Source organism: Trachemys scripta, chromosome 2 (genome assembly GCF_013100865.1).
Source record: "Trachemys scripta elegans isolate TJP31775 chromosome 2, CAS_Tse_1.0, whole genome shotgun sequence".
NCBI classification, from domain to species: domain Eukaryota; kingdom Metazoa; phylum Chordata; order Testudines; family Emydidae; genus Trachemys; species Trachemys scripta.
The window spans coordinates 97,693,059-97,717,684 of NC_048299.1; the positions used below are offsets into that span (position 1 = coordinate 97,693,059).

The following is a 24,626-nucleotide window of genomic DNA, read 5'->3' on the forward strand; positions in this document are numbered from 1 at the left end:
AAAATGTGATCAAAATCTCGAAACTTGAAAAATGTTGGCCAGCTCTTGTAGTCTCCCGTATAACAAGAGAAGAAGCTGATAAAACAGAAGCTACAGGGTAACATTTTCAAAAGTGACCAGGGACCAGCTCAACAAAGGGGACTGAGGCTCAGCCATTCAAATCCTAACTTTTAGACACCCTGCAGCATAATGGAATGCACCGTCCAGAGTGAACGGCCCAGGCACCTCATACAACACATGGGGAGAGTTAGGTGCCTAAAAAAGGATTCACAGCAGCCAGCAAGCTGAACGGGTGTGACCTAAGCTAGTCAGTATTAAATGCTGAGAAGAGGGATAGAGAGAAGGGCTTAGACCTGATGTACTTGGCTGATGGGCCAGAGACTGGGACCTTCTTCCACTTAGGATTCTCAGCCACAAACCCTCTGATGGAGTTAGGCACCTAAGCCCAGTCAGCTGCTTAGATAGCCCTTGACCTAGCAGCCAAAACCATGTCTCTGTCTCCTGCTTGATACTGCTTTCATGCTCACCTTATGTTTCCCCGGTGCCCGTGTGTGTCGTTTGTACAAGACCTATGCTGCCCCCCACATCCTATTGGTGCACCACAGGGCTGGGACCCCCCACAGCCTATTGGTGGCCTGTATCCAGCCCTCCTAATGTGGGGTCTGACAGCTATCAGGTCTTAGGCATACTCTGAATTTGCCTCTGGGGGGATTGGGTCCTGCTGGCACATAGGCATTCCTCTGCCTCCTTGGAGAATTCCACTTCAGGGCCTCTAAGGCTTTGGCTTGAGTGACAGCTCAGAGTTTCTCATTAGCTATTGGGCAGCATCAGTGCTTCGGTGGCTTTGTGAATGCCGACCAGTGGAAATTAGCTGCCTTTGGGATTTTGGCACCTATGGCAGCTAATGGCAGCAGCTGAGCAGTCGTTCTGAAAATGTCAGTGACACCTAAATGGAGGACTTAGGTGCCTACAGCAGCAGATATGTACCTAAATACCTTTGAGGAGCTGGGCATAAGTTGTTTTTCAAAATCCCACCCACTGACTGTCACAGAGCCACAAGGCTAACTGACTGAAAGAAAGACAAGAGAGTAAGCCAAATTCACCCCATACACAGCTGCAAATCCACTGAAGTTAACAGAGTTGTGCCTATTTATGCAAGCAGCAAATTGGGCTTTTCCTCTGTTCAATCCAATAAAATAGCTGCGTGAGCTAAAATCAGTCTCAACAGAAAAAATGTTTTTGATTACTCTCAGAAGCACCCCGTCTCTTCTCTCTCTTCATACTTTCTTTAACTGCCACTAACTTTTCATCTCTCCCTATTCCCCCTCCTCGCTTCCTGCCCCATCCTGGCTCTCACTTCTTACAGCTCCTCTTCTACAAGGTCTTTGCTTTTGTCTATTCACTTTCTTGCAGTCCTGTCTCTTTAAATTGCTTATGTGCCGCTTACCCACTGGCTGCTGCCTTGGGACATCTAAATGATGCAAGAAAAACATGGCAGCTGCAAAAGTAGAAAAGAACTTGCACATGACCTTGAGAGAGACGTGAATGTGTATCCCCCTGAAAAAGGATGACCCAACTCCCTGGAATGGGGAGGGGCGGGTCACATGAGTTCAGATACAGTAAGTTGGGAACAAATAAACTAAGGATTGAGCAATATTGCTATCAAAATTCCCTAGGAAAACAAAATAGTTCAGGATCACCTCACATGAAGGTTGAGACTTATTTAAACATTCAAAATGATGCATCTTTTGCCAGGAAAAAGTACAAAACATAGATAAAGTAGGCTTAGATGTGTAATTACCAGCTAATAGATCATTGATCAATTGACTGCATGATCAAATTGGCAAGTAGGTCAAACAGAATGTTCCTCACAAGTAACTATGCAGGGAGACTAGTGCGTAGCAAATGTTTGACTGTCTTTAAAAAGGAGTCTAACAAAACTACAAAAATAGGCAATATGGTGACTGCTGATTTCATTGGTGCCAAATGGGAGGTAAAGCACAATAGGTGGAATAATTTGAACCTCCTAAACCTATTCATCATCTATTCAACTGTGACTGTCCAAAAAAACCAAAAAACAAATAAGGGCTTGAGTGACACGTAATGAAGCTCAATGAAATCCTCAGCTGAATGTGCATGGATGATCCAAAAAAACAAAGAAAAAGTTAGGCTGCATAAAGGATGAAATAAAAAATGATGCCACAAATGTTACGATGCCATTATATAAATCAGGAGTATGGCCTGATCTGGAATACTGTGGCCAATTCTGGCCACCTATAGCTAAAAAAGATGTCACTGAATGAGAGGGGATTCAGGGAGAGGTGGCAAAAAAAACCCAAAACAAACAAACAAACAAACAAACAAACAAACAACAGAAGGAAGACAAAATGTGAGGTGAAAATGAAAAGAATGAGACTGCTTAGTTTCAAGAGGACATGATAGAGGTATAGAAAATAATGAATGATTAGAAAAAAGATAAACCAGACACTCTTGTGTCTTATAATACAAGAACAAGGAGACACTCAATGAAATTGAAAAACGTTTTTAAATGTCAGTTTTAAAACTGATATAATACTGTTTGTACAGTGCATAATTAACGTGTGGACCTCAGTGTCACTAGATATCATCGAGACTAAGGGATTTGTAAGATTCAGAAAAAGATTAGACATTTATATTATGGAATGAGAATATCTACAGTTAAATTAAATAGGTTTAAAACATTTGTTTTTATAAACTCATACTTCAGGGCATAAAACCGCCACTAACTGGTCACTAGGGGCCAGATTTAGCACCTAGCAGCAGAGCCCCAATGGGCTGCCTAACAGTTATTTATATGAAATACTTACAATAGTCATTGGTCCAGAGAGAACATGAGAATGACACTAGTTCCTAGTGGTTAGGGGCAGTCACCTGGGAGACCCATATTCCAGTCCCACCTCCATGAATCCTCAAGTAATTCATGCAAGGCTCTCCTTTGTGAATCTGCTTTTGAAAATCCTACTAGGTGTCTGTCTTCATCATTAGGGGCTTAAGTACCATTGAAAAGCTGGCCCTAAATCACTGATTTTAGGTCACTAAAATCTTGTTATTTTCCTGTACCAAAGGTTACATGTCATGGTTCAGTCACAGAGGAGAAAGAGTGCTCATTTACTGAAAGCAGTCAAATAGCTGTTTGTAAAAGAGGGCACTCTGCTTTCATCTTTAGCGAAGTAACTCAACAATCTAATCTTGGCGTTCTGTTTTGTTTCATTATACATTAATGGTATTGATTCTTTTTTTATCCAGTAACTCTATGTGATCTCTGTGCCTGATGGCTCAGATTATTCATATGGAAGGGCAGGCAAATATTCGTGTGACATTTAGACTGGGCTCTAGTGTGATTTTGATATATTAACAGATTGGGTTAACCCCTGCAAGTCTGAGTGCTTCCCTACCCCATGCAAATGCGTCATAGTGTTAGAGCTTAAGATGGTAAACAGGAATAATTAATTTTGATCTACTAGACAAAGCTCAGGGTCCAGATTCTGAACTTAATAAAACTGAGCTAATGAGATAGAAGACTGTGAATCTGAAAATACATAATGCAAAAATTCTAGTCCCCTATGCACAGCCTGAGTAAATGGGCTTTGTTCAAAGGATCTCCATGGGACCCAGAGGAAATGGACTTCTCTCTCGCCTATGCCCTGGAATTGTAATAGTAGCTGCTATCTCTGCAATCTCACGAAATGATTTGGCTGCACTAGAAGGTGTCCAGAGACAGGTGACAAAAGTGATCAAAGGCACAGATAGATTTCTGTCCCAGAAGAGGCTGAGAAAATTGTGGTCTGGTTAGTTTAGCAAGAAATGGATCTAAGGGGATATACCAGAAATAGGGTGATCAGACATCAAATGTGAAAAATCGGGACCGGGGTGGGGGGTAATAGGCGCCTATATAAGAAAAAGACCCAAAAATCGGGACTGTCCCTATAAAATCGGGACATCTGGTCACCCTAACGAGAAATGCACAAAATAATAAACTGTGTAGGGAAGATAAATCCTGCACTCCTAGTTACCATTTCTCCTAATACAAGAACATGATGGTCAATGGCACTGAAAGAAACACATTTAAAACTGTAAGGAAGCAAACACATAATCAGCCTGTAGGACTCACTGCCAAAAGGTATCACTGAGACAAAGCTTTTAGCAGCATTCAGAAAAGGGCCTGAGAGAGTTAGGGGCTCAAATAGGGTGACCAGATGTCCCAATTTTATAGGGACAGTCCCAATTTTGGGGTCTTTTTCTTATATAGGCTCCTATTACCCCCCACCCCCTGTCCCGATTTTTCACATTTTCTGTCTGGTCACCTATGCTCAAATCCCATTGAGGTCATGTACCTCCCTTAGGCTCCTTTGAAAATCCCAGCCTTATATGGTGAATGAGACCATCCACACTTGCATTCAATGCATACAAGCTAAACAGGGTGGGTGAGGTAATAACGTTTATTGGACCAGCTTCTGTTGGTGACAGAGACAAGCTTTCAAGCTTATGCAGAGCTCTTCTTCAGGTCTCCAAGAAGTCATTCTGACATACTGCAGAGCAGCATAAATTAATTATGAACTGATGGGGCTTGGAAGAAACTTTTCCTATGGGCAGGAAGCTGTCCATTAAAGTGAATCTTGCACCTTCTTTTACAGCATTAAACGCTGTCCACAGTCTGAGCCAGGACATCATATCACGCAGAGCACTGGTCTGATTTGGAGGGCAGTTCCTGTACATGGGACAGTAAAGCAATGCAGCAAAGGAGATGCTCAAGTCATCCTATAGTCTATCCTCACCATGCCAACATGGAGAGATGTACTGTACTGCCTCATGATGCTCCAGGATGTCAAGACTTCCCATATCGTTTCTATATGTGTTTCCCCCAGTGCGGCCTTCCACAACATTGGCCCACAGTACGGACTCTGACTTTATTTTAAGTTAAACAATTCTCCTTCTGTTACTATTCAAAGCTATAATTTGAAGGCGATGCTTTAATGTGTGTGTTGGAAAGAGCTACTATGTTTAAATTGTGAAAATAACTCAGGGATGAATGTGTTTGTTTGACCAGCATAGAATTTCAAACTTAAAAAAAAAAAAAATGCAGCACTTGCAAAGGGCTTTGGAATGACAGTCCATGAGGCTCAAGGCCACTTTCTATGTACTCAATATTTACTACCCAGGTGGCAACAGCCAAGCTACTCTACACTACCTAGTCCATGTGCCTCTGCCCTGACAGATAACCGTGCCCCTAGGTAGAGAGGCAGGCCCGCCGACGGAGAGGGTTAATTGCCCAGGGCCCCAGCAATTTAAAAGAGCCCAGGCGGATGGATAAAAATTAAGAATAAAAAAAAAGGATTCCGGTTTCCTGCTGCTGCTGCTCTGTACTGAGCGCCGCCCCTCAATGTGACAGGAACCGTTTGCCAGAGCGCTGCCTGCTGGGCTGCCAGTCTGGCAGAGCATCAGCAACAGCAGCCTGGGGACCTGCAGCGCTTGCTGCCGCCTCTGGCTGCTCGGGAGCCGCTGTGCCTGCCGTGCTGGCTCTCTGGCTGAGGCATGGGCGCCGACTCCCTGAGCACCCTCAGAGAAAAATTAGTGGGTGCTCAGCACCCACTGACAGCCAAGCTCCCACTGCTCCCCAGCGCCTCTCCCCTGCCAGCGGCCCCGCTGATCACTCCTCCCCCTCCCTCCCAGTGCCTTCCACCCGCCGCGAACAGCTGTTTCGCAACATGCAGATTGGCTATGGGAATGAGGGGGAGGAGCAGGGACGGGCGCGCTCAAGGGAGAGGGCGGAAAGAGGTGGGGAAGAGGCGGGGTGGGGGCAGAACAGGGGCAGGAAGAGGTGGGACAGGGTGGGGGCTTAGAGGAAGGGATGGAGTGGGGGGCGGGGCAGGAGCAGAGCAGGGGCAGGGGCAGGAAGAGGCGGGGTAGGGGCTTGGGGAAGGGGTGGAATGGGGGCAGGACCTGGGCGGAGTGGGGAGTCGAGCACCCCCCGGGTAGAAGGGAAGTCTGTGCCTATGGGCTGCAGGGCTGAGGACAGGGAGACTTTAAAGGGGAACACGCTCCCTCTGTGCTACCAGATTTCATTCCCAAGCAGGCAGCTCCTTGCCAAACACAAGCCAGAAAGTTCACCCACCCAACCGAGCTGCCCTAAGTTTGCCTAGAGGCAGCTTAGGCTAGCCCCCGCTTTGCAGCCTGGCTGACGAGCCGCTATCAGGAGCGCAAGATGAGAGGGGCCACCTCCATCGCTCAGCCAGGGAATGAGGCATTCACCCCTGGCCTCTGCCTTCATCTCTGGCCACCTCCTTGGAGATCTCCCAGTAGATATGGCACACCATAGCTGCTGTCTCCTCACTGTTTGGGTTTTGATGTTGCAGAGCACCAGCAGCACAATTATTGTATTGTATATTTTAACTTTGTTGGTCATATTCAGTTACACCTTGTATATCAGTTTTTTCCCCTTGTCTTTAGATTACGCATGGATCACGATTAAGTGTTTAATTAGCCTACTTGATACTTCAGGTGTTTTCTTACTTTGTGTGTCTTTATATTATATTATGTTATGTTATGTTATGTTGTTATTAATTTCATTCCATGATGTATTTATTTAATTTAAATATATAATTCAAAATAACAAATTCTACATCTCATATTTAGTCTCATAATTTCTTTAATACTAGGAAAAAAAAGTTAACTAGATCAAGCAATGCCACAACTTACACACAGTGGGTTCTAATGTGTTAACAATAGGATAAAACATAGTATCGTAAACCTCAGCTATCCCTTTTTAGGGGAGCCATTGGCTCAGGGCCAGTGCTACCATTAAGGCAAACTAGGCGGTTGCCTATGGCGCCAAGATTTGGGGGTGCCAAAAAGTGGTGCCCCCAATTTTTTTTACAGCGTTCCTGGGCTGGGCTGCTGGCGCGCTGACACGTGCAGCTCAGACTCCCTCTCCCAGCGCAGCGGCCGCTCCACTTCTCCGGCCTCCCAGGTTTGCGGTGCCAATCAGCTGTTTGGTGCCGCAAGCCTGGGAAGGGAGGAGAATTAGAGTGGGGGCGGCGTACTCGGGGAGGAGGCAGAGCAGAGGTGGGGAGCTGCCACATGGCTCCCCGGGCCGGGGGGGTGGGGAGCTGCCGCGGGGTGTGTGCGCCTCAGGACAGGGTGGGGAGCTGCCGCAGGGCTCCACACCCCAGCTCACCTCTGCTACACCCCCTTCCCAAGCACGCCATCGGTATTCCACTTCCTGAAACTTCCTTGCACCGGGCCTGCATTGACTGTTCTGCCCTGGGACTTGGAATTGCTGTTGGCAGGCCTGGAGGGTAGTTTAGGCTTTGTCTACACTGGACTTTCGTCGGTAAAACTTTTATCGCTCAGAGGTGTTAAAAAACCACCCCCTGAATGACAAAAGTTTTACCAATGAAAAGCGCCAGTTTGAACAGCTCTTTGTCAGCGGGAGAGCTCTTCTGCCAACAAAGCTACTGCCTCTCGTTGGGTGTGGAATTTTTTGTCGGCAGGAGAGCTTTCTCCTGCTGACAAAGAGCGGCTACACTGCGCACCTTTTAGTGTGGCTAAGAGGTGCATAATGTAGCCGTCGCCTTAGTTTCTATTAGGCTGCTAACAATTGTGCTAGTTATGATGATTTGTTTATGATCTGGATACTTGTTCACCGGGAATGCCACATGAGGCTAGAAAACCATTTCATACTAAGGCTGTGATACCCAGACCTCAATTACTCAGGAGCCAAATTAGCCATCAATATTACCTAAAAGAGCCACAGCAGTGTGAATTAACTGTTTCCTTTACTATAGTACTATATATTCATAGTTAAACAGTATGGCAGGGGAAATGTTTAGTATATTATTCTCATAGCAAATAAATTAATAACTTAGTGCAAGTTGATAACTTAATTGGTTAATAACATAGTAAAATCATCCTGATTGGTTAATAAATAAATCACACAATGTTTTAATAGCATGTGCTGCAAAGGTCCACAGGAGAGGCATTAAAGAGCCACTTGTGGCTCGCGAACCACAGTCTAAGTATCACTGCACTAAGGGATCTAAGCCAGCTAGCAGCAAACTTTCAGTCACTACCAACCTCGGGATGTATTTGAACTGAGATCCTGGAGGCAAAAAGCGTACCTCCTTGACTCACATGAACTGTGAAGCGGGGCATCATATTTTGCAGCCAGCCCAGACTTCCAGTGGTATTTAGGTACCTAATTCCCATTGATTTGTATGACTGCTAGGCACTTAACTAGCTTTGAGGATTTGGACCGCTGTCATTTTGTTTCATCAAAGGCCTGGAAATTTTGGTTTAAGAAATAAAAATAAATAGATGCATCATTCCTTCCCGTTTAAATGCTCTCCCATAGGGGCTCACATGTACACTCTATTCTAGTCTGTATAGGTTTTTATACCACGCTCGCCACTAGGAGTAGCTGAGTGCATTCCAGTAGTGCATTGAGAGATGTGACTACACACCTGTCATGTGGTGTTTGTTCCCTCATCTTCTCCCTAAGGTAAGAGGCATGTGCAGTGGAGAGTTTTGTTTTGGTAGGTTTTTTTTTTTTTAAATATACCTGTTGCTATGAGTTTATGTTAGAGAAGGAAAGATCAAAGAAATATGCCTTGCACTTGGAGCAGAAGGTGGGGAGCTTTGTGATAGTCCTTAGTTCCTGGAGGGAGTTCATACCGCAGTTTCGACCAGCCCCAAAGAAATCTGTTTTCCACACAGATGAGCTCTACTCTCATTGTTGAGAGTTTCTTTGTGCCAGAGGAGGGTAGAAAAGGCAGTGTCATGATATGTTCCCATTTTGTGACTGGAAATGGTCCACCTACACAAATTACTCTTATTATAGGGCCCTGCTGATATATGTATCCCTGTAACTGAAAGGGGATATCATTCAGTTTTCTGTTCACTGCAATTTTAAATAAATGCCTGCAGCAGGAGTAGTGGCTCAGGCAGCTGCCATTCTATGTTCCAGAATAGATGAAGATTGTTATGTTGCCAGATAAGCTGGGGGGTGCTTAAAGGATATGTCAGTTGCCAAACAGGGGGCATAAGTGTCATCTTATATTTAGATTTTAAGATCTTTGGGACAGGGATTGTCTCATTGTATTGGGTTTTACATCCCCTTGAACAGTGGGGTCCTGAGCCATGAGTAGGGACACTAGATGCTACCAGAGCAAAAATAAATAATAATAATAATAATAATTAGTTTTTGAACCTTAAGCCCCACCCTGGAATGTTCCAAGTCACAAAGGATTGAAGAGAAGCCTTCCTGCATTTATGAAAGGTACAGGTTGGGCTTGGGAGACAAAAACAGAGTGGAAGGCTTCCATCTTGCCCTCCCTTTCTTTGGCATGTCCCTAGCTGCACCGTGCAGCCATAACTTGGCACATGGGATGTCATCATTGTCAATGGATTCATTTATTGATGTACAGTACATAGTAAATTAGTAGTGAATTATTGTGGTTAATTCAATTTTGAGTAAAGGACACACTGGACATTAAAGTTCAACTTCTATGAGGATTCCTGCGGAAAGTGAAAAGCAAGTGTTTGTTAAAAAAAAAAGAAAAACATAGAATGTCTCCTCTTTAACTGTGTAAGTACTCTGTTTTTTGCACACACCTGCCACTTTCTGAATTAGATGGGAAAGGGACAGGCAGGACCATTGTTGTGTGGCCTAGGAGTTGTGTTTGCCCCATTTTGTGGTCAGTAAGTGGCATTTTCAAAAGAGCCTAAGAGCCAGATTTTTAATGGTATTTAGGCACCTAACTTGCATTGAGCATCTGGGCCAAAGTGACTTAGGAGTAGGGTTACCAATTTTCTAATTGCACAAAACTGAACACTCCTGCCCTGTCCCCTGCCCCAGCCCTGCTCCGAGACCCTGCCCCTTTCCTGAGGCCCCTCTCCTGCTCATGCCATTTCCCCTCCCTCCATCGCTTGCTCTCTCCCATCCTTACTCACTTTCTCCAGGCTGGGGTAGAGGCTTGGGGTGCCATAGGGAGTGAGGGGGCATGTGGGCTCCAGGGTGGAGCCAGAAATGAGGGGTTCAAAGTGTGAGAAGGGGCTCCAGGTTGGGGCAGGGGTTTGGGGTGTGGGAGGGGGTGAGGGCTCTGTCTGGGGGGTGTGGGCTCCGGGGTGAGGCTGGGAATAAGGGGGGGATAAAGGGTTTGGGATGTAGGAGAGGGCTCTGGGCTGGGGCTAAGGGGTTCAGAGTGCGGGACTGGGTGTGGGCTCCAGCTGGGGGTGTGGGCTATGGGGTGGGGCCAGAGGTTAGGGGTTTGAGGTGCAGGAGGAGGCTCAGGGCTGGGGCAAGGGGTTGGGGTGCAGGAGGGGGTTCTGGATTGCGGGCTGGGGCTGAGGGGTTTGGAGTGTGGGAGGGACTTCCGGGGTGGGACAGGAGGTTGGGGATAGGAGGGGGTGAGGAATACGGCTGGGGATGCGGGCTCTGGAGTGAGGACAGGGATGAGGGGTTTGGGGTGCAGGAGGGGGCTCCGGGCTGGGGCTGAGGGGTTTGGAGTGCGGGAGGGGGCTCAGGACTGGGGCAGGGGGTTGGGGTGCAGGAGAGAGTGAGGGATGCACGGAGGCCGGCTCCAGGCGGCGCTTACCTCAGGCAGCTCCCAGGAAGTGGCTGGCATGTCCCTCTGGCTCCTAGGCAAAGTGGGGGCAGTGAGCTCTGAGTACTGCCTGCAGGCGCTGCCCCCACATTTACTGGCCAATGGGAGCTGTGGGGGTGGCGCTCAGGGTGGGGGCAGCGTGCAGAGTCCCCCTAGCTGCCCCCGTGCCTAGGAGCCGGACATACCAGCTGCTTCCTGGAGCCACACGGAGCCAGGGCAGGCAGGGAGCCTGCTTTAGCCCCACTGAGCCGCCCACCAGACTTTTAACTGCCAGATCAGCAGTGCTGACTGGAGCCGCCAGGGTCCCTTTTTGACTGGACGTTCTGGTCGAAAACAGAAGCCTGGCAACTCTACTTGGGAGTATAAGTCTTACTGACTTTCCATACGGGTTGTGCTCTCAACTTACTGAGGTGCTTTTGAAAATCCCACAGCTGCCCATAAATATTCTAGCAAACCAATTTACTTGCTGGAAAGTAAATGGAAACAGCAAATTTTAAGCAAGTGCTAGAAAATATTTGTGAAAAGCAAATTTTGAACACACAAACTTGAGTATTTGCTCTGATTCATATGCCTGGTTTACACACCACAGTTAGGTCAACCTAAGGCAGCTTATACTGACTTAATTATGTCAGTGTCCATACTACAGTCTTGTCCTGCCGATGTAAATGCCCTACTACACTGACATAACTCCATCTCCACAAGAGGCGTAGGGTTTATGTCAGTGTAGTTAGAGCAGTGGATCTCAAACTTTTTTACTGGCAACCCCTTTCACATAGCAAGCCTCTGAGTGCGACCCCCCCCCTAATAAATTAAACACACTTTTTAATATATTTAACATATTATAAATGCTGGAGGCAAGTGGGGTTTAGGGTGAAGGCTGACAGCTCGTGACCCCCCATGTAATGACCTCACGACCTCCTGAGGGGTCCCGACCCCCCAGTTTGAGAACCCCTGAGTTAGGGAGACTCAGTGCTTGTGTAGACACTGTGTTACTTACATTGGCTGTTATCTCTGTTGTAAATCTCGCGGTTCTAGTGGATCTGTGAAATTGACAAGAAAGCTGGCACCTAGAGCTCAGCTACCCCCTGCTCCCCTGGAGAGCTGGGTGGCTGGACCGCAGTCCCAGCTGGGAGCTAGGGTAAGAATGGACCCCACTCCAGGCGGGAAACAGGGAGGCAAGAAGTGCACTCCCAGCAGGGATCAGGGAGCTGAGGGAGGGGAAGGGCAGACCACTGGGAACCCGGGAGCCTGTGGAGCAGATGAGCCAATGTGACTTATAGTTCCCGGGAGGGAATTGCTAGCATAGCTGAGAGACCAGGCTCTCTGCTCCCCACACTGCCCCTCTTAGGTTGGTGAGGACACACATCTGGTGAGGACATACACCACCGACCCAAGGTGAGTTGTATGTACATGAATCACCACAGTAATTACTGTGGTGGCTGTAAACCAACCTAATATAGGTTGACTTAAGTGTTTAGTGAAACATACCGTAAGAGTACACTTATCCATTCTGAGTACAGAAACAACACCATGTGACCTGTATATCCAATCAAAATTAACCAACAATAGATGTAATTTCAGACACTTGTAAGAAACTGCTTGTGAGCAATCTACAGACCAACAATTATTCCTAGAAATTATTTGATAAATAAATTTGAATAATGAATACATTTGAGAAAAATCATAAACTCAAACAAGTTTCTCAAAGAGAATAAAGGGCTAAGTTGGTTGAATACATTATTTGCTGCTCTCTAGTGTGCAAGGACCAGTTTGGATATTAAACTTAGAACTCAGGATCAATATCGCACGTAGAGGGAAATTATAACAATGATTCTACTGCCTGGGGAACGGCCAGCAGAAATGGCAGGACATTATTTTACAAGACTACTGAATTTCTGCTGAATAGGGGAAAAGGATGAGCAATGATCACCTCCATGTTTCCGTACACTGAGAGAAGGTTCACATAACACTTATGTGATATGATCCCTCAAGGAGCCCCTTAATCGTATCTTTCTTTAAAAAAAAGCAACTTATTTTAACATACAAAATGAGGTCACTGAATGAAATGACAGAGAGACTGGTGAGTGCATACGAGTACACAGAGACTATGATGCATGTGCTGTTCCATGATGAATAGCTCAGATAAGATGACACTAGTAAGAACACCTAAAAATTACTGTCAACAGTTTTCAGTAAACACAATTTTACATGGTGAACACTTTTTTTTATCCTATGACTCTTATCTGCACTGTTTGTGTTCTTTAAAGCTATGTCAAGGTCAGGGATGTGGGTTGGATTGGGAAGTTGTAGTATTACATCAAACAGAGCATACACAAACAGCTGCACTAGCATCACTTCATTGATTACGGCTGTCTTAGGTAGTTCTGTTCTGTTCTAAAGTAAGTAAACTGCTTACATAGTAAAAGATAGCTAGAGCTTGATTCCCCACCATCTTGACCTTGGGGCAGTCATTTAAACCCATGTAACATCTGGTTTAGCAGATTTTTACCCTCTCTGTGCAGAGGTGTAAATAACCAAAGAAGATGGAAAGCATTGGAGAAGCAGGACTATAACTTGAATTGCACCAGCAACTGTAGAAAAAAAAAATTCTCGGGATACTGTATAACTCATGATTTTGTTTGCTCATAATTAGAGGTGAGTCTGAACAATTCCCAGAGCCACATACCCCCAACTAATAGAAAAAAATCTGATCTGGCTTAGGTATTTGCAGCTGTCTCTTATCAACATAATGAACCAAAAATAAAACTCCAAGGACCTGAACACCAGGGACCCTGGGAAGAATAAGATTTGAATCAGAATTTGGCAGATCAGACCTATTGTTGGTAATACTCAACTAGGAGTGGTAACATATGCATTAGCATTTTCTTCCTTTAAACCATCCACTTAATAATGTAGCTAAAAACAAACAAAACATTTTAGAAAGGGTTGCACTTTGTTGTAGTGAAAGTGCTTCACCTCTTTCCATGTCCCCCTTTTGCTTCAAGGAACTTGAGATAGCAATTAGGATTGCTAAAATACGTGCTACACAGTCATTTGATGTGCAGGAGATTCTTGATGCTGAACAGTCAGTAGTTATACTCAATTCTGTGAAAATAGTCCACTTCAAAGCAAAAACATATATGATCTTTGGGTCTTTATCATTTCCAATAACTAGTTTAAGAGAATTTAACAAAATTGTAATTTTCCTCACCCAGCAGTCTGCCTGGGGACTCCTTAGCTTCTTTCTGTGCAAGATTTGCAGGTGGAGAAGAATGTATAAACTCATGAGAAAATAAGCATGAGACTTGGAAAAGACACAAGTGCTGTGCTTTTACCATGGAACTCCTGTGCCAGGGCTTTGGGCCAAATTCTGCTCCTATTTCCATCAATGTAAATCCAGAGTAACTCTTTTAATGTCACTGGAGATACTCTGTCTTACAACTTTTGCAAGTGACTAGTGATTTGGAGTGCTCTGATTTTTGGGTATGCAACTGAAAACACTAAAGGAACCAGATTTTCAGAGGGTCAGTGCTTAGCATTTTCTGAAAACCAGCTTCATCAAAATATGTCAAGCTGAGTACCTAAGATTACTAAAAAGCAACAGAGGGTCCTGTGGCACCTTTGAGACTAACAGAAGTACTGGGAGCATAAGCTTTCGTGGGTAAGAACCTCACTTCTTCAGATGCAAGATTACTAGTAAGATTACTAGTCACTTTTGAAAATGTAGCCCTCCAGCTGTAAATGGGGGATGTCTTCAGCTTGAAGACAGGACCGAAGGACACAATGCAAAACAATTCACAGTACAATGCATCTTTATTTCACTTTCTTTCATGCAAAATGTATCCCAAAATGTTTTCAGGAGCAGAGGGGGAGAGGAATTCAGTTTAAAGAACAAAAAGGAAACCATTTCACACACTGCAGCAGCTGGCTTTACTGAGGAATTTGCTATTTCAAGTCTAGGACATAGTGCAAATGCTATGATACATTTATTTTACTGTGGTACAGCAATAAAGGTTGATTTCTTTTTCCTTTATTTTAGTGACAACCACAGTATGCAAAAGAGAAAACAAATGTTGTCAGATGAGATTTGAGACGAGATGGGGAGGCAAAGTGGCGGAGAGATGCAGGAAAGATACATTTCTTCTCTATCTGTTTGACAAGCATTGTTTTCCCGCAACAGCAAGTGCTCATGGCTGAGATCCCTCCCCCGCCCCCCCGTAACTTTCATCAAAGAGCAGCAGAAACTGAGCACATCCACAGGAAACCAGACCAATCTTGGCTAAACAATCCTTCCAAACAGGTTAATGACATGAGCTCCTACGTGCATGCGTTCAGTAGTTACCGGATCCTGATAGTTTTATTGCCCTCGGGGCCTCTCGCTTGGTATGTCTGTGTCCTCATAACCTACAGCCACATGACGAAAATTAAACAAGGGGGGGTTGTGTTTTTTTCCCCTCCTTCATTGCTGTGGAGCTATTAGGTTAGCTGCTTCTGTGTCAAGGGGTTTTCCCCCGCCGCCTCCCCCTTCCTTCCTTTTTATATTTAAATCTTTATTGAGCGTCCAGAAAAAGGAGAGTCTGGTGACAAACAAAAGGAGAAAGAGGGAAAAACAACAGCCCATCACCATCCGTTTCCCCCCTGCTCACTCCCACGCCTGTTTTTCAAGCAGGCTGGGGCAGAGCGGAACAAATAAAAGTATGATTGCAACTTTAAAGAGAAAAATTAATAAAGGGGGGGCGGGAAAGAGACCTGAAGGGGGGCGAGAGAGGCCGGGGATCCGAACTACCAATGACAGGATGCTTCTCCAACCCTCCCGCTCAGATAATAGTTAACCTGGGGTTAAAGATTAATAGGCAGGCAAAGCAGGGTATAAAGGGCCGCGGTTGGGCTCGCCTGTGAATAATCTGCCTCTGCAGCCTGTAGCCACGGGGTGTAGCGGACCTAGCGCCTCGTACCATGACCAGTAGAAGGGCTCTGATCTGCGGCTGCTGGCTGCTGCTCCTCGGCCCACGCCTCGCCTTCGGGGCCACCCTCCAGCCGCTGCACTGTGCCCCTTGCACGGAGGAGAAGCTGGCGCTGTGCCCGCCGGTGGCTGCCGGTTGCCCAGAGAGGGCCCATCAGCCGGGCTGTGGCTGCTGCCAGACTTGTGCCCTCCAGATGGGGGAGGCCTGCGGGGTGTACACAGCGCGCTGTGGCCAGGGGCTCAGCTGCCAGGTGCGGCCAGGGGAGCTCAGACCCCTGTATGCCCTGACCCGTGGGCAAGGGGCATGCCTGCCAACAACAGATGCAGAAGGGATGCGGATGGCAGAGGCAGCAGGTATATCAATACTGTCTCTCCCTACATATACTCCAGGCTTCTTATGGCAGGTGCTATACAGAACTTAAAGCCTCTCTAAGGTTGATGATACTGTGGGAACAGGGTGCATGGAATAAGCAGTGATAGAAGGAGAGCGAGGGTGCTGGCACAATTTTTACAGTGGGGGTGCTGCTGATGGAAACCATGAATTTGGTGTTTGTTATTTCTACTTGAAGCCAGGGGGTGCAGCAGCACCCCTAGTTCCAGCACCACTGAAGGAGAGGGGCATTGACAATAATCAGCTATGGTTGAGCTGGTTGGAAAATTTAGCAAAGTTTAAAATTTGGATACAAAACAAGGTTGGGGGAAGAATCAGCAATTTTTTCTAGACAAAATTTCCCATCGTTTGAGCCACTCTCCCGCAGACACATCCCCTTCCAAGGTTCAGACAAGCTTATAGCAGTATCAAGGTGAGAAGGCAGGACAAGGGAGAAACCAAAACATAGGTTGTGGAAGAGTCAGAATCAGCTACACCTCATTAGAAAGGGATTCAGAGGAATCTATTGTTTTCTTGTTTGTTAAAAAACTTAATTTGAACTGTAACAAATGGTTAGATGGTAGTGGATATAAGATTTTTGCACTGAGAGCAAAACCAGACACAGTTGCTCAAGTGGCTGAGATGCATTACAAGGAGAAATGCATTTGGATATTATTGCAGAATTTCAGCAATTTTTGTGATTGAAATCCAGGTAAAAAGGGCCAGTAGGTGATCTTACACTCTTGTCCCCCTCAGTTTGCCCAAAATATTATCACAGGAAAAGTACTAATTGATATTTTTTTCACTTGTTTTTTACTGTTTAAGACCCTGATCTAATAAGAGACTTAAGTATGTACCTAACCTTAACCATATGAGTAGTTTCAATGAATGCTAACAGCCTCTGTTGATTTCCATGGAACTGTTCACGTTCTTAAAGTTAGGTACAGGTACCTTGCTGAATCAGGGCCTGAGTGCTTCATTGTTTGGGCTTGTCCCTGTTTATTTGATCTACTGCATGTTGGCCAGATCTGTTGCCTATCTGGATGAATTATTTTGTTGGCATGTGTTAGCTAGGCCCTGGAACTAATTGAAACATGCCATGAGTACATGTTTGGGGCAATCCCTTCCAAGATTGAAAACTGAACCTCCTTACACTACTGAAGGCTCCAAGTTGGTTACAATGTTGATTTGAATCTCCTCTAGTTTAGCCAACCACCTGCACTGCATACCATGGTTGGGTGAGATCATTCATTTCTAGTAGTTTGCATTCTAAATGGTAACAAAATAATTGGCTTATGCAAGACCCTCTGCTATATTTGTGCTGACACAAATTTATGACGGGTTTATTTTGCTGTGATACACAAGTACAGTTTAATTCCTGTGTGAGCTACTAGAACTAACTGACTTTTCTTAGACTCATTTTATTGGTTTACTCAAATAAATACAGAAGATTACTGTATCACAGATTATTACCCTAATGGTACGTTGTTCTCATATAGACTCTCTGGAACCTGAGGATGCACCTCCAGAAAGTACTGAAATAGCACAGGATCAGCTGTTTAACTATCAACTGACGTTTCCCACTGGCCAGGACAAGTCTGTGCCTTGGAACGCCATCAGTGCTTATGAAAACATGAAAGCAAAGAGAATCACCGAACTAAAGAAATGGAAGGAGCAGGTGGGTTCTCCTACAAGCTTTCAAGTAACATTTTATTAATAAACTTTTGATTTAGAATTCAGAAAATTCAGAATGAAATTTTCATATGAGCCTAACAGCTCCATTGACTTCACATTATTCTGTGCAACCGGCCAATAGCCCTTTTCCTTTAGAATATCTTGATCGGGTGCTTAAATGATAGGCAAATTAGAAGTAAATGCAAAAGGTCTGTGTATCACTTTAGCCCCTTGTAAGCCCCTGCACAGAGGTAAATTTTATCCCATGATAAATACCTGATTATGTAATAGCTCTCCAATGCCCAGAAATTCCAGACACTGATAATGAGATACTAGCTAAAACCACATATATTTGCCTATTTACGATCACAAAATAATATTGAACATGTGCACATAAAACATTTAGGAAGGCCAATAATGATTAATTTCTACATTTGATACTGCCAGACTATTAAAATCCAGCGTGGTGTGTATATCAGTAATTTAAAGCACCACTTGAGGGCACCAAAGAATAGAAGTTAGAAGGCATCATCCAGAGTATTTGTAGAACGTGGATGGATCTAAACTGGATAGAGATGTGGTATGGAACCAATCCTGCAACCCTTACAATAGTAGTCCTTACTTGTATGGGCCCCAGTTTAAAGGAGCACAGAAGCATGTGCTTAGTCTGTTGGTATTCAGCAAAGCATTTAAGCAGATGCTTAGCTTTAAGCATTCTGTTTAAGTCCCATTGACTTCAGAGTTTAAAGTTGAGCTTTATGTTTTCTTAAGTGCTTTCCTGAATTGAGGCCACATGAGGGTTCCACTATGTAAAGTTTTGCAGGATCACACACTCAGGTTATTTTTGTTTTGCTAAAGTAAAAATATTAGTTTGATCTTAGCACTCCTGTTTACCATTATTCAACATTAAACATGTCGGCTACTGTTCAGTTCTTTGTTCATGCAGTGATGCTTTTTATTTTATTTATTTATTTATTTATTTAAACAATGAGAATTACAGAGCATATGTTACCCTCAATTTTACATTTTTCTGGATTTTGTTGTTTCTTATTACTGATTTGATATGATCCTTTGCTATAAAATTATTGTCCAGTACATTTTAAGGATTGGTTGACAACCATGTCCAATTGTTTAACTGTATTATAATTATTTGCAAAAATAAATACCAGGGCAACAAACAATATGGTATTCATTTTTACAAAAAGCCTATTCTGTATACATTAAAAATAACACAGGAAATGTACATGCCTGAAAATATAAAGTCAGATCCTCAGGTGGTATAAACTGGGATAGCTTCTTTGAAGTCAACAGGGCTATCCTGATTTATACCAGCTGATGAAATGGCCAATAGTGTCTAACCATTAACGTGATTATTTAGTAAGGGGAATGCATGGGAATTTAGGAACATAAATCCTCAGGTTTTTGGGATCAGAAAATAACCCTAATGACTAAAAGACAAAGGGCTAAATCCCACCCTTGAATATTCCATTTTGGTTCCTAGTTAGTGACATGAATGGAAACTGCAGGCAATATGTCAAAATGAAGATTTTAGGCCCAAATTGCAGCTTCATCTCTTAGTTGACTTTATGCCGATTTTTATAGGGTTTTTTTTTTTTTTAAGTTAGCATTTACATTACATATATAAATATTCTTTCAGGGACCTTGCCAGAAAGATCTCTACAGAGCACTGGATAAATTAGCTAAAGCTCAACAGAGAACTGGAGAAGACCTATACAAATTTTATTTACCAAACTGCAACAAGAATGGATTTTACCACAGCAAACAGGTATTTTTCTTTTTACTGCCCTCTCACGCTACTGTGACTAGTGGTCAGTTACCGCCAACTTTCCATTATAATCACTTATCCCCAAACTCAGAGTTTTCAGTGGCTATATGAATTGATCGTGAAAATAAGAATATTGAGTTTTCAGATTTGGAGCAAATTGGGTTTCTTTTCTTTTTTCTCTTTTTATGTGATCTTAATGCTCAGATTAGCAGAAAAGGAGGCCAAAGTCCTCTTGTTATACATAGAACAGATGCAGTACAGAGCCCCTCCAAAGTACTTTAACCTCCTGCCTATCCTTAAACAAATTCCATCTCTATGTTCCTAATCCATTATGGCATTCTTAGCCGATCTACATTCACAGTATGCTTTGTAGTCAGCATGGTGATTGTGTAATAAGGCCTATGTAGAGCGAAGGAAATCTATGCACTGTGGGTGACACTAGCCTAGGGTGACCAGACAGCAAGTGTAAAAAATTGGGACAGAGGGTGGGGGGTAATAGGAGCCTATATAAGAAAAAACCCCAAATATTGGGACTGTCCCTATAAAATCGGGACATCTGGTCACCCTAGGGCCCCATGGACATCAGGTCAGGATTTTACTCTCCATGTTTTGAGATGAGATTATCCTTCTAAGAATAGAACACAAAATACAGTTGAATACATTGCATATGGAAGATATTACTGATAAGATTCATAAACAGTATAGTTAATCTGAAGAAGCCATTATGAGATGTATTACGAATGGATATTAAGAACAATCTACAAACTTTGGCTATTATATCAGGTTCACAGAAGTCTTGTACGCATGACCATGTACATGGGTTAAGTTCCTCCCCTTTTTAGAAGAATCACAACACTATATTAAAATAATAAGAGTCCAGATTAAATCTAACATGGAAGGAATTCAGACTTTAGGCTAAACTCCATCCATACCAGCTTAGTCCATATCTTCCTTTTCATGGCTGAGACTAGCGTGAATCTCCAAATTCTGGATGATTTGTCATGATTTAATATAACCTTGAAAAACTGTCAAGAAAATTTACTAGTCCACTCAAGGTCCCTTAAATTTACACCACACCCACAGTCTCCACTGTTTGCATTCCTGATTTCATCCTTCCGTCACACCCCGACAACCCAATTTCCCTTCCCACCGCCCCGTTCTATTCTAACACAGAGTGACATGCCGTTGTCTTAGGTGCACCATCTGAAATCAATGTCCAAACTCCCACTTACTTCAGTGGAGTGAGAATCAGGCCCCTGCGTCAATGTTCTTACCCCCAGCTTCTACACTCTGCCTTCCCTCCCCCTCCCCCAGGAGAAATTTATGACTGTCCATCGGGAAGTCAGCAAGCCGAATTTTGCAAACTGCTTTAAATACTAGTAGGCTGCAATATTGCATCCAGCATAGTTCAACTGGGGTCACAGGCCCAGTTGCTAAATGGTTTCTAAAATCTAAGCCATGAGAGAGGAGGGTGAGAGGTTCTGTAAGAATAGGGTGTGATAATACAAAATGCCTGTGCAGTGCAGCTTCCTGATTTCTAGTTCTTGCTATTTCCAAACACTTATGCATTTAGTTTCATAGTGTCATTCTTCCTCCCCCCCCCCCATCATCCTAGTGTGAAACTTCGCTGGCTGGAGAGCCTGCTGGATGTTGGTGTGTCTATCCAAGGAGTGGGAAAAGAATTCCTGGATCTCCTGAGCTGAAAGGCGACCCTGAATGCCAACAGTATCTCAGCTCACAAGAATAAGACCAAACACATGACAGCATTTCCATTTGCTCATACAAAGTCTGTTGCAGGGCCTGATCCTGCCATCATTTAGGCCCGATTCACCAAGGTACTTAAATATGTGCTAACTTTAAGCATGTGAGCAGACCCGCTGTTGGTAGGGCTCATTCCCACAAGGAGTACCATTGAATTCAGCAGGACTAGTCACATGCTTAAAGTGACACACAGGTCTAAGTGATTGCAGAATTGGGCCCTATAACCTGTATATTGTATATTATATTATAATATTATATATATTATAATGAACTGCTTTTGTACTCTACAGATTCCATGGTATGTAAACCCGCTGAATTATTTATTTCATAGTACATTTATTTTTTGTGTCTGTGTTATTAATTTATATTCTCAAACACTTCATAACTTTATATGTAAATACATAATATTATTGCTCTTAAAGATATGCGTTTTTCTATTCTGGAAGAGCACTGCTAGTTAAACTTCAGTTGGAATAACACTAAATATCGGAGGAAATAGCATGTAAAACTTGCATTTTGTATTCTGTATTTATAGATTGCAGCTGTAAAGCTGAATTTTTTAAAAAAAATCTGTTAAGTTCCTAACCCTGTTCTTTTCTATTAAAAACCCATTTTGTTTGTATATCATGTTGCTTTGCACCTCTGTTTCAATGTCAATCTGTTTTGTTTTTTGCTTTTTAAGGAATAGTGACTCTGGAATATATAGTGAAACACTGACAGGAGAATATTAGTTTATATTTTCCAAACGTATGCACTGGATATATTGTAAAAATAACAGGAAATATTGTACAACCTTTAACAGGTGTAAATTGTTCACATGCTGACATTGTCATGTTATTTAAGATGAGCTATTAAATAATTTCCTTTGGACACTGCTGGCTTGTTGCTTTCAGAGATATACTGTACTGTAACTCTAAGCTGTAGAGTCAGAATGGAATCCTTTCAGTGGAGCAGGAGTGAAACTGCAGTCTGCTCTCAGCAGCCAAGCATGGTGGGCAGTATAGTTGGAGGCAGGTATCAGCTTGCAAAGAGGTCACAAGCTCCTTGTGCTGTTTGCTGGCATATGATGAGAGCAGCAAGACTCAAGAGGGAGTAGGATACAGAACAAAAATCACTCCTAAGGGATTCCACCCCCGCCCCCTCCTGGGAAGCGAAAAGGTTCTCAATAGGGAGGGTGAGTAATTGCTCTCTTTCCTCCCTATCCTTGTCATTGCCCAGGCAATGAAAAAAGCTCAAAGTATTTGCCCCATCCCAGGGGACTTTTTCCAGATTAGATGTATCCTGCAGTCCAATCTTGTCTTTTCCTAAAATTCTGTCCCCTTAAGGGCAATCCATTTTTCTTGTTGGGTTTTTCTTTCTCTCCTCCTTTCTTTTTCAATATCTTCTTTGTACCTTTGGCCTGGGCAAACTGAAAGCCCATAATATAGGATATTATAAAACTTCCTGGATAGGACAGCTGGATACATTCCCTGACCAAAACATCTAGAGAGGCAGCATGAGTGGGTATGAGACAATATAGGGACCTGCAGGAGTGACAGTAAAACGCTTCCTGCACAGAATGTCATTCTCCCCTTTTGCAGCTCCACAGCTTGGGGGGGCAGTACTTCCCAACAACCCCACCCACCCCTTGAGTGGATGGTGCAGTGAGATCTGGTTTCAATCTACTTTAATCACTGCCAAAAGTGGAAGGCGAGCCATGCAAATCTACTTTCCATTTAGAAACAGGCTAGAGAGGAGACAATAACCTTGTCTCAAGGCCCAGTGGTAGAGGAGCTCAGCATAAAATCCCCTGCAGTTCCTTGGAAAAGGCTTTAGGTTTGATGGGGGGTGAAGAAGTAGGGGGATAGCTCAGTGGTTTGAGCATTGACCTGCTAAACTTGTAAGTTCAATCCTTGAGGGGGCCACTCAGGGATCTGGGGCAAAAATCAGTTCTTGGTCCTGCTAGTGAAGGCAGGGGGCTAGACTCAATGACCTTCCCTTCCAGTTCTAGGAGAGAGGATATCTCCATTATTATTTTTTAAACAGAAAATCTTATTCGTTTTGCCTTATAGACTTTGCATTTGTCAGGTGTTAGCTAGTTACTGCTCATTGATTTGGGTATATTTGTTGGACTTCAGCACGTTACAGCTATTTTATCAGGGCTTAAGGAAATACACTTAAACAAAGACACAACCTCATGGACAATGCGCTGTAATATTTCTCATGTGGCATCTTATCAAGATATGGTTTTCTGTGCAGAGGAATCCTTTTTTATCTCAGTCAGCTTGTTAGGAAAAAGTGGATCACAACTCTTAAAAGTGATTAGCTTTTAGATGTCTTGTCCCTTTAAATGGTAAACAACCAGCAGGCCTGAGTGTTTGTAGACAGGGCTCCCTCCCATAGACTATGATTCAGACACTGTACAACTTTTTGGCAGGAGGTGCTTCCCAGAGACAATTCTGCTGGCACCACTGCTTAACTTGGGCCACATTGATCGCTGCCCCAGGAGTAGAGTCAAGGCAGAGATGGAGAGTATGCTGCTTGCATCTCCCCTGTTTTACTGCTGCTCCCAGCCAAGAAAGACTCGCCCTGGGGCTGCCCTAACTTGTGCCTTCTGCTGCCATAGCTTTGTTGGGTTTGCAGCTGCAGGGAATCGCAGGCACCCAAGTCTGCTCCAGCCAGACCACCTCTCAGCCATGCCCCACCCCAAAATGGCTTGGCTTTAGTACAGTGGAGAATTTCCCCTCATTCTTGTGTCTCCTCCTAGTACTGGGCTCTGCTAAGCATTAGGCAATGTTGTCTGTGCATCACTTACCTACAGGGGTATCGGCAGCTGTGTCTCGTAGCAGACTTTGGAGGGGCAGCAAAGTGCAGGGACTGAAAGATCAACAGCATCAGCTCTGCTTCGCTTCCACAATGGAAGTGTCCGCTGCAAAGTTTGTTTGTGCAGGGAGCAGACCTCTCTCTGGGGCTGGTCCAAGACGCCAGCAAGGACTAAGGACGACCTCAAACCTCATCACTTTCCTTTCCAAGAGCAAAGCGCACACCTTGGACCCTGTTTTCACTAATAAAAACTCCAAACACATCAAACAAACATAAAACCCACACACAACTTTTCCCCTCGGAAGTGGACTGGGGAAGGAACCACAGGTAACAGAGGCTAGTCACGTTGCTTAAGGCACCCTTGAAGGGGCACACATACTGTGGTAATGGGCGTGGTATAAGAACCTAAACAGAAGCTCATAGAAAAATAGATGAGGGCTGCTCCCTCCTGGAAGGTTATCTGGAGAGGTGCCCATAGATGACGAAGCCTCTGCCCTTTAAGAAGAGAGCCCCATTTTTGACCTGAATGATAAATTTGGAATTCAGATGTGCTCCTGGTACTGCAGCCCTCACTGCTTCAAATCTCACAATCATCCATATTCTAGGAATTGGTGATTTCCCTCCCCCCCC

General features: G+C 44.1%; 1 protein-coding gene across 1 annotated transcript; it reads left to right on the plus strand.

Moving 5' to 3' along the window:
* The first annotated feature begins 15,528 nt into the window (after positions 1–15,528).
* Positions 15,529–22,064, plus strand: IGFBP1 (insulin like growth factor binding protein 1). Its single transcript, XM_034761298.1, has 4 exons — positions 15,529–15,957; positions 17,473–17,651; positions 19,305–19,433; positions 21,049–22,064. The coding sequence occupies exons 1-4, from the start codon at positions 15,597–15,599 to the stop codon at positions 21,178–21,180; spliced, it is 801 nt and encodes a 266-aa protein (XP_034617189.1). The 5' UTR covers positions 15,529–15,596; the 3' UTR covers positions 21,181–22,064.
* The last annotated feature ends 2,562 nt before the right edge of the window (positions 22,065–24,626 follow it).

Coding starts and splice junctions, on each gene's coding strand:
- IGFBP1 (XM_034761298.1), top strand. CDS start 15,597: ATGACCAGTAGAAGGGCTCTGATCTGCGGCTGCTGGCTGCTGCTCCTC. Junction 17,652..19,304: donor TAAAGAAATGGAAGGAGCAG/GTGGGTTCTCCT, acceptor ATATTCTTTCAG/GGACCTTGCCAGAAAGATCT. Junction 19,434..21,048: donor GATTTTACCACAGCAAACAG/GTATTTTTCTTT, acceptor CCATCATCCTAG/TGTGAAACTTCGCTGGCTGG.